Source organism: Haliotis asinina, chromosome 14 (assembly GCF_037392515.1).
Source record: "Haliotis asinina isolate JCU_RB_2024 chromosome 14, JCU_Hal_asi_v2, whole genome shotgun sequence".
Lineage (NCBI taxonomy): Eukaryota > Metazoa > Mollusca > Gastropoda > Lepetellida > Haliotidae > Haliotis > Haliotis asinina.
In genome coordinates, this window is record NC_090293.1 from 36,985,845 (window position 1) to 37,003,457 (window position 17,613).

Sequence of the window (17,613 nt, forward strand, 5' to 3'; positions counted from 1 at the left end):
AAAGAACAGGTTCTCCTTGTTGAGTCCTTCTCTAATGATATTGGCATGACATTTGGACTCGACAAATGTAATACTCTTCATTTGAAACGTGGCAAGGTAACTAATGATGGATCGGTCAGGTTACAAGGGGGAGGAGTTATTGAGCATCTTGTTGAAGATCAGGTCTTCACCTATCTTGGAATGCAAGTTCGAGACAAGCTCCAGAATGCCCAAATTCAAGATAAACTTCGGGCCGAGTATAAATCTCATTTAAAGAAAATCTGGAACTCCGAGCTAAATGCTCAAAACAAGGTCAAAGCCACCAATACTTTTCCTGTGCCAGTCCTCTCCTATTCCTTTGGAGTAGTTGATTGGACAAAACAAGACATCCAGGGTCTTGACCGCCTGACCAGAAGGATCATGTCTGATAACAGAGCACACCACCCCCGTTCCTCCCTTTATCATTTATAAATGCCAATCAATTCGGGAGGACGGGGTTTGATTAATGTAGAAGCTCTTCATGACAGAATTTTATTGTGTACTTGTACACATACAGTAATATTTGTTTATAACGAACTCAAAGGGACTGTTGTTTTCAGTTTGTTGTAAGCGAAGTTCGTTCTAAGCGATTCGGGAATGTTCGTGAATATTCGGAAATTACCAAGAATCGTCACCACGCCACTGGTTTCAGACAAGATCATGTTCACACAGAAAATAAAATAAGACAAAACCAACGAACATTTAATTGTCATGGATCATTCATTTCATCATCGATCATTTTTAGTTTGAACACGAGCAGACATTTGAATAGATTCCAGAGCTTGCATACAATCATTAATATTATCAAAGACAGACAACAGCACATTTGGTCTCGACAAGAAAAAGTCTCTTACATGTTTTAAACATATTGCCACCTCTTCACTTCCATTTCTGCCACTGTCTCAGTGTCATCTTCATCACTATCAACTGTTTCATTGTCTTTCTTCACTGCCGTAACTATATCTTCATCTGTAAGTCGTTCTGTGGTCACAATGTTTTCATCTGCATTCAAGAAATCTTCGAGTGTCACGTCTGCCGGTACATTAGCAATGTCAGTCACTTCTCCCCACATTCCACGCAAGTTTGCAAGGGGTATGTCATCTTCATCCAATTCAGAATCATCCATGTCATTTTCCTCCGTAACTTGGACCCTCCCTTTCTAAAGCAGTTGACGATGCATTGAGAGGTCATGTGACACCAGGCTCGGTGGATGTTAGTGATTGCAGACAGCAATGTCACTTCGTATTTCTCCTTCTTGTCATAGGCACAAATCAGATCTGTCATCATCTGTTTCCTATAGTTACTTTTAAGCGATGCAATGATCCCTTGATCCATCGGTTGAATTCTCGATGTAGTATTCGGTGGTAAATAGGCCACTGTCACATCCTTTAAATTAGGAACACGTGGGTGGGCGGGGCAGTTGTCAATCAACAGTAAAACTTTCCGATTCTGTCTCCTCATTGATTGGTTGAGCTTGTTCACCCATTCAGTGAACAAATCAGAGGTCATCCATGCTTTGCCGTTTGATCTGTAGTCCACTGGTAAACTTCAAACATTCTTTAAACACTGTGGCTTTTCTGACTTCCCTATGACTAACAGTTTCAGTTTTTCTGTACCACTCATGTTTGCTGCAGTTAGAACAGTAATGCGTTCTTTAGATTTCTTTCCTCTGTGGCATTTGTCCCCTTTCAAGTGAAGTGTCCTCTGTGGTACAAGCTTATAAAAAAGTCCCGTTTCATCAGCGTTGAATATGTTTTCTGGCGAGTAGTTCCCAGATCCCTATTTTTGCCTTGATAATGTCAACAAGATAAACAAGATTAAATAAATGATAAAAGTTCACAGGTAAGTTTATTTTAGTATCCCCTTGATCCCATGTGAGGAAGCCTGTTTGTTTTCACAAGCGAATTGGTGACACATGAGATAACACGCGAGTGGATTCGGATCAGCTGTTCATTGTAAACACATCAATTAACGAGTGAAATGGCACAGAAGGACACGTCAGTTTGTTCGTTGTAACAGATAATTCGTACTATCAGTGTTCGTTGTATACGGTAGTTAATTCATAACAACATATAGGAAAGCAGTCGGGACTTCTGAATTTGTTAGTTGTAACCGGCAATTCGTTGTAAGCGTGTACGTTATAAGTGAACTTTACTGTATTTATCTATCAGATGATCCTCTGGTGATGCATGTCAAGACTCACGATGAAAGCAAGGAATTCCACAGCTATTTTAAGCGTGCCAAGGTTGTTGGACACAATTTGAAATTTGAAATTGATTTTCTTGATGGTGATGTACTGCTGGACGGTACAGTGATGGGAGTAAACCAGGTGAAGTCCTTCACCAAGTCTGCTCAGAGTCGGTCCTTTGTGGAGAAGCTGTCTGAGAAGCCATTGCATCGAGTGTACATGCAGTGTGTGGAACAGAACAGCAATCCAACCAACTCCTTCGCCTGGATGAAGTCGGCTGGTCTCAAATGTGAAACTGAGGGCTTCCTTTTTGCTGCTCAAGACCAGTCACTTCCCACTCGCAATCGCCAGAATGTTATTCTTAAAGAAAATATCAATATGAAATGTCGTCTTTGCAATGAATTTACAGAGACTGTCCAACACCTTGTCAGTGGATGCCCTTCCTTGGCACAAACAGCTTATCTTAAAAGACATGATGGCATGGCTCACTGCTTTTACTATCGCCTCCGCCATGCCTGTGGCTTTGACCCCAAGGTCCATCCATGGTAAGACCCTGAACATGTCCAAGGGCGTCCAGGAAAATGATGCTTTCAAACTTCTCTGGAATAGGCCAATATACAGCCTGAGACGAATTCCAGCTAACAAACCTGATCTTGTCCTTTTTGATAAAACAAATGAAATTATTTATATCATTGAATTTTCTGTCCCTTTTGACAGCAGTGTGATTGGCAAGATTCAGGAAAAGCATGATAAATATGCGGACCTCGCCTTTGAAATGTCTCAATTGCATTGTTCTCAGTGCCCTTGGTTTGGTACCTCCTGATCTCTTGTCGCAGATGAGGAGAGTGCCCGGGTTCTTCACCGGGAGCACAGCCCTTCTGACAATCTGGGTAATGCAGAAGACTGCAGTGTTGGGGAGCCTTCATATTCTCCGGAAAGTTCTTGGTGGGTTCAACTAGGCAGTGTTTGCTGGGAGAAGTCCCATTCGCTGTCTGGGCTGCGTGTAGAGGGGGCGAGGGCCCTGAGCTGATGATGAGCCCTTCCGGCCTGACTGTGCCAGGATCACCCAAACCCTCTCTGCTGCATTTCAATCTTACTCTGTAAAACATAATAATAATAATAATTCCAGCCAACAAACCTGATCTTGTCCTTTTTGATAAAACAAATGAAATTATTTATATCATTGAATTTTCTGTCCCTTTTGACAGCAATGTGATTGGCAAGATTCAGGAAAAGCATGATAAATATGCGGACCTCGCCTTTGAAATGTCTCGATTGCATCCCAAGTACACTGTCATCAGGCTCCCCATTGTTCTCAGTGCCCTTGGTTTGGTACCTCCTGATCTCTTGTCGCAGATGAGGAGAGTGCCCGGGTTCTTCACCGGGAGCACAGCCCTTCTGACAATCTGGGTAATGCAGAAGACTGCAGTGTTGGGGAGCCTCCATATTCTCCGGAAAGTTCTTGGTGGGTTCAACTAGGCAGTGTTTGCTGGGAGAAGTCCCATTCGCTGTCTGGGCTGCGTGTAGAGGGGGCGAGGGCCCTGAGCTGATGATGAGCTTGACCAGCCTGACTGTGCCAGGATCACCCAAACCCTCTCTGCTGCATTTCATTTCTAATCTGTAAAACATAATAATGCCATGGAGAAAATTAAAATTACAGTACAAAACAACAAAAGAAAAGGTACTGCTCCAAAGTGTCGATTCCCTTAAGGCAAAAATAAAAGTTTGGACTGAAAGAGAGAAAAAATGGGAAAAGAAAAACAAATTTATCAAACAAAATAAACTTTTCAAAAATAATGAAAAGCAATTCTATAGGCAACTTAAAACAAGTGGTGATGGTGAGCATGATAAACGGCCTCCCATGGCTGCCAATGAAAGGTTCTGGAAACAGTTGTGGTCTGTACGCGGCAACTGTAACCTGGAGGCACCATGGATCAGTGTTTATGACCATGCAATGCATGAGAAAGTGACTAGGTCATTTGTCTGTTACATCTCACCAGATTGCCTGAAAAGTGTCATTAAAAAGTCCAAATCTAATACAGCTCCAGGGCCTGATGGCATTCAAAACTGGTATTGGAAACTGTTTCCTTGTGTCCAGACCATGTTACTGTTTGTGGACACAGTTGATTTTCCTCCATGGTTCTGCAAAGGTCACACGATACTCCTTCCAAAAAAATTAGACTTGACTGATCCCAAAAACTTCTGCCCTATCACGTGTTTGAATACTCAGTACAAATTATTCACAGGGTGTTTGACAAACCTCGTGTCATCTTACAGCTCTTCCAATGACATAATTTACAGAGAACAGAAGGGGGCAAGAAAGGGATGTTGGGTAGACTACATAAAAAGCATACGACTCTGTCCCACATGAATGGATTCTGAAGTCTGAAGGCTCACTGCTCTTACTATCGTCTCCACCATGCCTGTGACTTTGACCCAGAGGTCCATCCTTGGTACGACCCTGAACATGTCCAGGGTGTCCTGGAAAATGATGCTTTCAAACTTCTCTGGAATAGGCCAAAATATAGACACAGACGAATTCCTGCCAACAAACCCGATCTTGTGCTTTTTTTCACCCTGTCATGTAATGCAGGGGGATATAGTCAATGCCTCGTCTATCTGTAATCATTTTGTTTCCGGAGCATAATACCGAAATATGAATAGATTTTTATTATCCCCCTGGCATGTAATGGTGGGGGAAATAATCGACACCTCATCTGTCTGTTTAATGCGGGGGGAATATAGTCGACGCCTCGTCTGTCCATCCATCCGTCCCCCGTCTATCCATAATCATTTTGTTTCTGTAGCAGAACTCAAAAAACGTTCAATATTTTTTCTCAAAACTTGTTAGATACATCAGTCAGAACCTAAAGTGGTGCCTTTTGCTATGTACAAGTTTTTGTGATTTATCATTTTCTCAGTTTCCATGGAAACGACATAGTCTCAAATTGGAGGGATGGGTTTCATTTCCGGAGCAGAACTCAAAAACCGTTCAATATTTTTCAGCAAAACTTAGTAGATATATCAATCAGAACCTAAAGTGGTGCCTTTTGCTATGTACAGGTTTTTGTGATTTATTATTTTCTCAGTTTCCATGGAAACGTTTTGGACATAGTCTCAAAAGTGAGAGGTGTGTTTCGTTTCCGGAACACATCTCAAAAACTTCTAAATATCTGTCAGCAAAACTTGTTAGGTATGTGTGGCAGATCCCAAAGTGGTGCCTTTTGGTCTTTACGGGTTTTTGTGATAATAGTCGACGCCTCGTCTGTCCGTCCATCCCCCGTCCATCCGTCTGTAATCATTTTGTTTCCGGAGCATAACTCAGAAACCGTTCAATATTTTTAGACCAAACTTGATAGATATAGTAATCTCAGCCTATGGTTGTGCCTTTGCCTATTTACAGATTTTAAGCATTTATATTTTTTTTTTTTTTTTTCCATGTAACATTTTGGTGTTAGTCTTATGGTGGGGTGGGCTTTGTTTCCGGAGCAGAACTCAAAAACTGTTCAATATTTTTCTGCAAAACTTGACAGATATATCAATTAGAACCTAAAGAGGTGCCTTTTGCTATGTACAGGTAGTTTGGATTGAGCATTTTCTCAGTTTCCGGAACACATCTCAAAAACTTTGTAATATCTGCAACATATGTCATATTTGGGATTTCACTTTCTCAGTAAAGTACAAATTCTAGTACTTTTTTGGTTGAGTCCCATCCGGAATTCAAACCCACACCCTCAGAGGCAGGCACACAATGTCAGCCGCCTAGCCCGCTTAGCCACCGTGACTTCCACTTTGTAATATCTGTCAGCAAAACTTGGTAGCAAAATGTGTGTAGCAGATCTCAAAGTGGTCAGCTTCGTTTCCGGAGCAGAACTCAAAAACTGTTCAATATTTTTCTGCAAAAGATTAGATACATTGGTGAGAACCTAAAGTGATGACTTTTGTTATGTACAGGTTTTTGTGATTTATTATTTTCTGTTTTTCAATGGAAACGTTTCGGACTTGGAGGGATGGACTTCGTTTCCAGAGCACAACTCGAAAACCATTTCATATCTTTCAAAAGATCTTGGTAGATATATGAGACAGATCTTGAAGTGGTGCATTTTGCTGTTTACAGATATATGGCATTTATTTTTTTATGACTTTCTTGGAAACGATTCAAACTTAATCTAAGAAAACAACTGTCAGATGATTTGTCCTTTCAAATATGTGGGGGCCGGGGGGATACGTCATCTTCTGATGACTGTTGTCATTAAACCTCAAACAATATTAGGTAATTTGTTTAAGTATTTTTATGTATTTTCTAAGTTTTTATTTCCAGGAGATACATGTTACATACAAGCATGTGTTGAATACATACATGCATACATACAAACTATTAAGTCACCGTCATCATGAACATGTTGAGTAGTCAAACTATGTGATTAATAATGGTAATTCCTCATCTAATTATTCCATGCAGGGCCATAGTAGGTCTTGGTGTAGTTACATATGACAGGTAACTGTATTGAATACCTGTATACATATGAACAGGTTTCAAGTTACAGTCATCATGGAAATGTGAAGTGATCATGAACACACTATTGACAATATCTGATTAATGATAGTACATCATCTGTTAATTATTCCATGTGGGACTTCAATATGTCAATTATAGGAAAGAAGTCCTCAAAAAAATTACCGGAAGACAAGTCCCCAGGGAAAAATGTCCTATTATGTTGACATCAAAATTATCAATCAATCAGCCAGTTAATGTTTAACGTTGGCTTCTGGCTGGCACCAATTATGAACAACTTTTGAAGTAACAACGATTATAAATAAGAATAATTAAATAAATAAAAAGCCGAAGTTATAAGGAAGAGGAGGCGGAAACAGCAGTGATTGTATCGGCTATTGTTGACACTTGACAGGGGATGGATAAATGAGTTTTGGACGCCTGGCCTAAATGTAGAGTGGAGTTCTAAATTCTTTGTAGTAGGTTTGAGTTTGGTAAGAAGAATGCTAGGGGTTTGAAGTTATTGGGGAGTTGTGTGGGTTCAGAAGTAGTGGTATGTTGGAGGAATACTGCTCTGTAGTTGCTTCATGTTAGTTTGTTGTAGTTGGCAGTGTGTGAATATGTGGTGTATGTGTTCTTCAGTGTAACAGAGTGTGCATAGGCCATGTGTCTATTTTGTTTATATAGTGTGTGATTTATGTTTGTGATGCCTACAATAAGTCTGTGTATGGCCGCATCAGAGTGTTAATGTTCGAGTATGAAGGGATTTTCTTATTGGTGATTTAATTGTAGGAGTGACCCATGTAGATTTGTTGGTGCTATTGTTCTGTTGCAAGTTTGTTTGTATTATGTTTTATTTATGAGCTGTTTGGTTTCTGAATTGGATAGCTACCTTGACTGCTGTATCTGTAGTGTCATTAAATGGGATGTTTGAGTGGGATCCATATGAATGTTGTGATTTTGTTTAGGCCTCTCTGAGTCAGTCGGTTTAAATTACTATGTTGTGGATAAGGTCAGGGTGAGATTTGGTGTGCAAGATGTGTATTTGTCCGATAGAATTAAATGAGTCAGAGCAGATGAGAAAGTTAGTTTGTGGGAGGGTTTGTTATTAGGTGCAGTTCAGTAAGGATGGCTGTTAGTTCTGCAGTATTTATAGTATTGTGGTTTGTGTAGTGAACGTTGGCCTCTAATAGGGGAGTTATGTTGGACATGAATGTCGAGGCCAGTGGTTTTGTTGGGGTTGATTGAAGCATCTGTGGTGTTGATGTAGTTGTTTGTGATGTTTGTTATAGTAGGTTTATGGGTGTCTCTGGGTAGCTGTTAGAGGGTGGTGTCAAGAGTGGTGTCTGTGATGGGTGGAGCTTTGTTGTGAATGTAACTTATAATGGGAGGTGTGCGTTGTATGTCGTTTAACTGGTGTGCATATACCTGACGGTGAAGGTGAGTGAGGCTTAATGTTGATTGCTTAATGTTGTTGTATTCGTGTCTGATGAGTTTGAATAGTGGGTTGTGTTGGGCGCGACCTGTGAAGGTTCTGGGGTAGAATAGGCCTTCAGCAACCCATGCTTGCTATTATAGGCGACTCAGCTTGTCGTAAGAGGCGACTAACGGGATCGGGTGGTCAGACTAGCTGACTTGGTTGACACATGTCATCGGTTCCTAAGTACGCAGATCGATGCTCATGTTGTTGATCACTGGATTGTCTGGTCCAGACTCGATTATTTACAGACCGCCGCCCTATCGCTGGAATATTGCTGAGTGCGGCGTAAAACTAAAACTCACTCACTCACTCACTCACTGTGTTGGGCTCAAGCCCATTAAGTGAGTGTTTGGTTGATTCTTTGTGTGATGGAAGAGCTGCCTCAGAGTAGAAGTAGTGTGTTGAGGGAGGTACCACTCCTCGTGCCAAGGACTAGTTTTAGGGCTTTGGATTGGATGGAGTTAAGATTTTGTTTACAGGACATGAGGGAATGGAGGACCGGGGTGGCGTAATCCAGCCTTGACAGTATAAGAGTTTCAGAATGAAAAGTGTCAAAATTATTGTGGAAAAAAAACATGAAGTGATTGTGTATAAAAGATATGGATTAAATACTGAGTTAACCAAAACCAGTCGTATTTTAACTGGGCAGATCTAATCCAGGATTTAGCTTGAGTTCTGTTTGTCAAAATGTGTTCACAACAAGATTGTCATACACCGTTCTTGCAAAATAACTTGGCAAACAAATCAAATCTTACGCAGTAAAACGCATTTCAAAACATGAAAATGGCGGAACCATTGAACTTTGAAACTTTGCTAAACTATACCAAGCACAATTTAGACATAAACTTTGAGCTAAAGGATGAACAACACTGAAACATGTATACATTATCTTTCCTTGATAATAATACTAGACTGTTTTCATCTCCATGTACATTTGCACTTAGACAGAACCCAGTCGTAAACATGGCCATGAGAGGAGTAGTTACAAATGGTAGAGGACTTTATCTGGCCTCATGTAAGAATGTCGAGATTTGATTGGTCCACATGACTCTGATAAAATACCATGTACATCCATCATGATCCGCGAGCGGGAGTATAAAAGTCGTGTACTCCCGCTACAAAAGTCTTATCACCCCGCTATGCCTCGGTGACGACACGAAGTGAGAAAAGCTTGCATCGACAAGCCTTTAGTAACGTGCATGCTTTGAGGTCAAACAATCAGCTGGTGTCACCATCGCAGCAATGAAACCATTCAGCTAGATAAATACGTTATCACATCCTGTCAAAGGACATACAGGGTTTTATCAGTCCCGAGTAAGGTTGTATTCCCCCTCCGGCTCGATGTGATAACTTATAGTATGCGTTTGTCAAATGAATTACCAGTGTGACATTAATGACCTGTGCAGAATTAAATGAGAGGATGGGACAGTTTTGATGAAAGAATTAGGTATTCCCCTAAACTCAATGATGTTCGAAAGTATATGGATTAAACCATATGTACAACAGGCCACAATCATCTAGAACAGATTCGACAAATACAAAATATTCCTTTTTTCAAATCAGTTTACAATGCAGTGTGAAAGTGCCTATATGAATAAAGTAATGAAAAATCCTGCAAATATATTTTTGTCAGTATGTGAATAAAGTATTAAAAACCAGAATATGTAAGTTTTTTTCTTAAAGGTCACATGCAATGTAAAACACAACTTTGCAGATTGTGATACCTTTCGGTATGCACTTACCGAAACAAATCATAAAAAATGCCAATTCAACCTATAAAGTTGAAAAAAATGCGATGAAAAAAAAGCCAGCGAAATCGGAGTTCAAACGTTTCACTAAATTCCCCCCAGCGCTGGGGGGAAAACTGGTTTCAACAGCTGTGCTGCGCTGCGTCCATAACGCATGCGCAGTGAATAGGTTCGCGGAGCTTGAAACAGTATGCATGCCAAGTGTCTGAGGTCGTGAGCAGTAGTCTAATCTTGGTTGTGTACACAAACAAGTACATAATCTACTCGTTACGTAAAAAACCTTGTTGATTGTGGTAAGCAGTCTCTGTCGTAGAGAAAGCTCCGTGTCTGGTTTATTCACACCTATATGTCTGCCTGCCTTTCTGCTAAAGACATGCAATACACAGCTTCAATCATTGACCACGCATCAAGTACACAAAAAGAAGTTGTTATCCATAAAGAATCTCACTTTCTTGTGACTGGCTATACTTCTAACATGCCCGTCAAACAGATCATCTTTCTGTACACACAATGAACCCTCAGCATATCAGCAAATGAAACCGCCAATCGGAAGCCGTCGTTACACTTGAGTGCATATCCACCCGCTATGACTGGGTTCAGTCTCCCGAGGGCTTCGTTTCGGGGGAAGTAAGCCCAAGTACAAAATATTGCACTTTTGAATCGCGATTGTACGCTTATAATTTTGTTTATTTGTTTTTTTTAAAAGCAGCAATGTATATTATATGTCATGAATATGTGATGAATGTGTTTTAATTATGCTTGATTTTTTTGGTTGCATGTGACCTTTAACATTTTGTCATAAACAAACATAAGTAGAATTTTCTTTGCGGAGGGCTTTTTCCTTTGACAAATTTAGTACTTTTTTACTGGTACTTTCTTCCTAACACCAGTAGGTCTATCTAGACTTGAATATGATTTAATAATTTAATAGTACATAATCATATAATTATATACTTTGTGAGACCGCATTAGGTCAAGGTTATATATGACAGGCACATACATAATGTCTACGTATAAATCAGCTTTCAAGTCACAGTCATCATGGAATTGTGGTGTGATCATTGTCTGAGTTGTGATAATATCTGATTGATAATAGTACTTCATCCAATAATTATTCCTTGTATGACCACGATAGGTCAAAGCAGACTTATATAACAGTCACTTTAACTTGAATTCATACATGCATACATGAAAAAAATAAAATAAAACAGCATTCAAGTCACAGACAGTCATCCTGGAGGCGTACAGTAAATATTATCTGAGTAACGATAATATCTGATAATGATAATACAGAATCATATAAGTATACATCGGAGACCACACTGAATGTGGGTAAGCTTTGCATATTGCATACTTTTGTGCTTGGAGAGTGTCGAGAGATGACCTGTATATATATGAAGTCAGCTTGGTCAGTGTGTGCAAAGGCAATAAATTTACATGATTTGTAGTAATTTTTATTGCCCTTTTGATCTGGTGAAAATTTGGTTTAACTTCTTTTCCACTCAGTGTTCAAAAGTATGTAAAATGGTCAAAATAAGCATGACTATGAAGTGTTACATGTTTACAGACTTTAGCCCAGTAGTGCAGTACACAAGTACAGTATTTCCTTCATCACCACAAATATCATGTTGTTCACATGTATGTAAAATGATCAAATAAGCATGAATATGAAGTGTTATGTGTTTACAGACTTTACCTCAGTAAGACAGTATAGGGGCTCTTTTCATGAAGCAACCTTTACTAAGGTTAACCTTAATCTTTAATCTCCCAATCTTTAACATTGTACTAAGGTTACCTTATATTTACTCTGCGACTGATCTCGGGTTCTCTTGTAGCTGATAAGCATGTTTTGTTTCCATTTGAAACAATTAGTTTTCCATTACAGAGTGTTTGTTTCAGTTTTAGAGGATATTGTTGCAGTTTTGGAAGTTATTTTCCAATTGGGGTTATTTTGGGCCATGTAGAAATATATCCACAGCATGTGGCAAGCCATTTGTTTTGTATAAGTCCAAAAGATGGCCAAAATATATATTTAGATGGTATTGATGGTTAGCCCAAGTTTCATAACCAAAGTCGTGTGCAAACCCAGGCTTTATTATAATGGTAGCTAAGTCCCCTTGAATCTGTAAACTAACAACAACCACTTTGCCAACCACTTTCGGCTAAAAACTGATTATACCTATTTACCTAACTTCACAGCAATGCTTATATGTCTTTCTTTTGTGACAGTGAAGTTACTCAAAACAGTATCAGCCCATAAGTGTTTACTTCACCCTTGCTGTAAGCTGTGTTTGGTGGTGTAAATGTACACATTAGTCTTAAAAGGAGGGGTGGGCTTGTTTCCGGAGCATAACAAAAAAATGTTCAATATTTTTATGCCAAACTTGGTAGAAAAATCAAACATAACCTTAAGTGGTGCTTTTTGCTATTTACAGATTTCTGTCATTTTTATTTTTCACAGTTTCCATGGAAACGATTTGGGCTTAGTCTCCAAATGAAAGATGGGCTTTGTTTCCGAAGCACAACTCGAAAAAAACTTCTTAATTATCTTTCAGCAAAACCTGACAGATATGTGAGGCAGATCCCAAAGTGGTGCCTTTTGCTATTGGCAGTTTTTTTGGCATTCTTATTTTTGCCAGTTTCCATGGAAAAGATTTGGACTTTGTCTCAAAAGAAGGAGTGGGCTTCATTTCTGGCAGTCTAGGTAAACTCAGTCTCAGTAGTTTTTGTTACACTTCACTACTGAAGTAAAAATAACTTCTTCTTCATGAATCAGTCTATACTTATACTATCTATTGCACGTGCGGGTGGTGCACCAGAGACCATGAACAGTCAAAAATTCTGGGACATCGTCTGAGCACTCACAGGAGAAAAACAATGACCAAAACAACAACCAGTCAACGTAAATTGCTCTGGATCAGTGTTCCTTTGATAGCTAATATGATTATGTGCTGCTCCAGTTTTGTTTCTTAGGATGAAATAAATGCAGCACTCAAGTTATGTTTACATTGATAACAAACATCTCATAGGCATGAAACAGTGGTAGGTATCAATGTTATGGAAGTCAACAGTAGTTTCATAACCATTTAAGTTACCTGCTAGAAATTTCATTTTAGTATTATTGAAAAATTGAAACCCACAGAATGTGTTCGAAAGAGGTGAGCTTTTCCCATCTGGCATATACATTAGTTTCATGGGGAAGGAGATACTTTCACATGTCATTATGAATGGTTTGACAGTGTTAAAGAGAAGGTAAATGTTGGAAGATGTGTTTGTGTGTAGTCAGCTGAAATACAGGATAGAGTTAATTATATATAGACATAGTATTCTTTCAGGTATTAGCAATCGTCACTATTGTTTGATATCAATGACTTTGAATGATCAAGATTATGACTTTTGACTATTCAGAGCCTATTCCTGCTCCTGATGGAAGTGAAATAGCCTGTGGTAAATTTCTTCATATTTGCATGTACATTCTACTAACTAAGTAACACTTGATTTGCTGTGAGGACTAAAATTTATATATGACTTTAAGACCACCAGTTAGTTTAGGAAATTAATCTTGACTATGTCACCTGCATGTCATTAATCATGTACGTGTCTGTGTTGTATCAAATAGGTGAAAAATGTGTTAAATACATAGGTAGTGTCACATGCATTTGTAAAGTAGATTTTGAAACCTGGTAAAATGAAAATCATTTCATCTTATCCAGGGCGTATTACTTAGTACAGATTAGTGGCATCATGATAACTACCCATTAGTCTTCTGTATTGATATATTTGTAATTTATGTGCCAAGTCAGGTGATGAACTGCCTGAAATGTCAGTGACTTATTGCATGTTTTCAGTTTCATTGTGACATGAAAAGCAGATACAAATTTAGTGCACAATATCAATAAGGAATTTTAGAAATTAGTCACATGATTTAGGAGAAAAGTTTATGTTTGGTTTGTTATCAAATTAAACTGTATAGACTTGTTAATCCAGTTACAATGTAACGCCATAACATGCCGGGGGGATATACTAGTATTCAATGCCTCGTCTGTCTGTCCATAATCATTTTGTTTCCGGAGCATAACTCACAAACTGTTCAATATTTTTAGACCAAAATTGATAGATGTAACCTATGAACCTGTGGTTGTGCCTTTTGCTATTTTCTTTACAGATTTTTGGCATTTTGGGGATTTTTTGTTTTTCGATGAAACATTTTGGTGTTAGTATAATGGTGGGGTGGCTTCATTTCCGGAGCAGAACTCAAAAACCGGTCAATATTTTTTCTGCAAAATTTGTTAGGTATATCAGTCAGGTCCTAAAAGGTGCCGGTTGCTGTTTACAGGTTTTTGTGAGTAATTATTTTTTCAGTTTCCATGGACATGTTTCGGACATAGTCTCAAAATGGAGTGGGCTTCGTTTCAAGAGCAGAACTCAAGAAACGCTCAGTATTTTTCTGCAAAACTTTTTAGATATATCAGTCAGAACCTAAAGTGATGCCTTTTGCTATTTACAGGCTTTTGTGATTTCTTATTTTCTCGGTTTCCATGGAAGCGATTCGGACTTAGTCTCAAAATGGAGGGATGGGTTTTGTTTCCGGAGCAGAACTCAAAACACGTTTAATATTTTTCTGCAAAACTTGTTAGATATACCAGTCAGAACCTAGAGTCATGCCTTTTGCTATTTACAGGTGTTTGTGACTTTTCGGACTTAGTCTCAAAAGTGAGAGACATAACTAAAAACTTTCGTGCCTTTTGCAGTTTACAGATTTTTGTGATTTATCATTTTCCCAGTTTCCATAGAAACGATCCGGACTTTGTTCTCAAAATGGAGGGATGGGCTACTTTTCTGGAGCACAACTCGAAAATTATTTGATATCTTTCAGCAAGACTTGGCATATATTTGAGGCAGACCACAAAGTGGAGCCTTTTGCTATTTACAAAGTTTTGGCTTAGTTTTTCTGCAAAACTTGTTAGATATACCAGTCAGAACCTAGAGTCGTGCCTTTTGCTATTTACAGGTGTTTGTGACTTTTCGGACTTAAGTCTCAAAAGTGAGAGACATAACTAAAAAATTTCGTGCCTTTTGCAGTTTACAGATTTTTGTGATTTATCATTTTCCCAGTTTCCATAGAAACGATCCGGACTTTATTCTCAAAATGGAGGGATGGGCTACTTTTCTGGAGCACAACGCGAAAACTATTTAATATCTTTCAGCAAGACTTGGCATATATTTGAGGCAGACCGCAAAGTGGTGCCTTTTGCTATTTACAGGTTTTTGTGATGTATTATGTTCTCAGTTTCCATGGAAATGTTTCAGACTTAGTCTCAAAATGAAGGGATGTGCTTCGTTGCCGGAGCAGAACTCAAAAAACGTTCAATATTTTTCTGCCAAACTTGGTAGGTATACCAATCAGAAGCTGCAATGGTGCCTTTTGCAAGTTAAAGGTTTTTGTGATGTCTTAGTTTCTCAGTTTTCATGGAAACGATTCAGACTTTGTCTCAAAAGTGAGAGGTGTGTTTCATTTCCAGCACAGAACTCAAATACTTCTTAATATCTGTTAGTGTAACTTGGTAGATATGTGTGGCAGACCCCAAAGTGGTGCCTTTTGCTACTTGCAGGTTTTTGTGATTCCTTAGTTTCTCGGTTTCCATGGAAACGATTCAGACTTTGTCTCAGAAGTGAGAGGTGTGTTTGGTTTCTGGAGCAGAACTCAAAACTTCTAAATATCTGTCAGTTTTACTTGGCAGATATGTGTTGCAGACCCCAAAGTGATGCCTTTTGCTATTTACAGGTTTTTATGATGTATTGTTTTCTCGGTTCCATGAACACGTTGCTGACTTGGTTTCCGGAACACAACTTGAGAACCATTTCATATCTTTCAAAAGATCTTGGCAGATATACGAGACAGATCTTGAAATGGTGACTTTTTCTGATTAGAGGATATATGGCATTTATATTTTTCATGAAGTCCAGGGAAACAATTCAGACTTTGTCTAAAAACACAATAAGTAACTGTCGGATGATTTGTCCTTTCAAATATGTGGGAGCCGGGGGGATATGTCATCTTCTGATTACTTTTGTTATTTTTCCTGGTTTTCATGGAAACAATTCAGACTTGGTCTCAAAATGGATGTATGAGCTTTGTTTCCGAAGCACAACTCGAAAACCATTTCATATCTTTCAACAGATCTTGGAAGATGTATGAGACAGATCTTGAAGTATTTCCTTTTGTAGATATATGCCATTTATATTTTTCATGATATCCATGGAAACGATTCAGATTTAGTCTGAAAAAAATCACTTAACTGTCAGATGATTTGTCATTTCAAATGTGTGTGGGCCAGGGGATATGTCATCTTCTGATGACTCTTGTATTAGCCTAGTTTTTCAAAGGCGGAAACTGGTATTTTGTAAGACCCTAAACTTTTATGCCGAAGAGAGATGATGCTTGGCTTATCACTTGTTGGCTAGTGCTAACTTGGTAATGCCATCTCTTGTTTCTCTCTTTGGGCAGTTTGATGTTTGGTGTCAGCAGATTCGACCCCAATTCCCACATGTTGCTGATAAATACAAGGAAAATGCATCACCACCTACTGCTTGGTATAGGTGGGGTTACACACATTGCCATAAGAAATTTGACATAAATAGCACACTGGTCCTATGACTCCATGTTTCTCTTAGCACTGCCCATGAATCTGTACACGCACAAGACCCCTTTGTCCAATAGAATTTGATCATGGAATTTACAGAAAATCACCGTCACATACCAGCCAGGCACTAGTCACATCAAAATGATATATAAGTTTATGAACCTACCTAGTATGTGATATATCTATCACTTTTCACAATGTCTGAAAATACTTATTAAATTTCAAATGACTATATTATCAACAGGGTAAACAAATTATAAACTATTTTTTGCAATGTTATTGAAAAAAAATTTTCTTGGATACATGCTTAGGCAAGGTTGTCAGATCAGAGTTGTCAAGGAGCAAAGTAACGATGTTTCGAGAAAATAATTAAACAAAATGAATAAACTGAAGAATAAAATTAACAACAGTGCTCATAAAAGTTGTCAAACTTACATAACAACTTACTACAGTCATGCCCCATTTGTCCAAACCTCAGATATCCGGAAAACTCGCCTTCCAAACGAAAATTCCTTAAAACAAATTCACAACGTTGTAAAATTTTTCACCTATCCCGAAATCTGGTTTCCGTAACCGTACGGTCATTTTCACATACAAAACACTAATTATGTGCATTTTTTGTCTCGTATATCCGGATGGCTTAGCCCCTGTATGTTAACACAAGCGATTACCGAGGGCCTCACATGAAAGAAGTCGGCAGTCTTTGAGGCGTCAGAAGATTAGCTACCTCTGAGTAGCAAGGTGACACTGAGTTTTCACGTGTCAATTTGTGGGTCACTATGATTAATTAATCCAGATGATCAAGCAAGCCTTGGACAGCTGTGAGCGAAAAGACAATTGCTAACCACTTTCGTCATGTGGATATTATCCAATCAAAAGAGGACCCACAAGAAGACATGGCCTTGTCAGAACTTCACGATGCACTACGATCTTATGCACCCCATTGTACCCCAAATGTTTGTCCGAAGGAATAAGGTTTCGCTTACGAGCACAATAGCCATTGCGGAAATATGATTGCCTGCCATGAGTCACGTGTACAA

At 38.9% G+C, this 17,613-nt stretch overlaps 1 protein-coding gene across 6 annotated transcripts in view; it reads left to right on the forward strand.

Moving 5' to 3' along the window:
* LOC137261940 (vinculin-like) overlaps nucleotides 1-17,613 on the forward strand; it is a 163,590-nt gene that overhangs the window by 122,188 nt on the left and 23,789 nt on the right. For 3 of the 6 annotated variants that reach the window (XM_067799760.1, XM_067799758.1, XM_067799756.1), the window contains one exon: nucleotides 13,338-13,376. The exons of the other annotated variants lie outside the window; for them this stretch is intronic. In XM_067799760.1, the coding sequence (XP_067655861.1) occupies nucleotides 13,338-13,376 (39 nt within the window). The remainder of the gene's footprint in view (nucleotides 1-13,337; nucleotides 13,377-17,613) is intronic. 6 annotated transcript variants of the gene reach the window in all.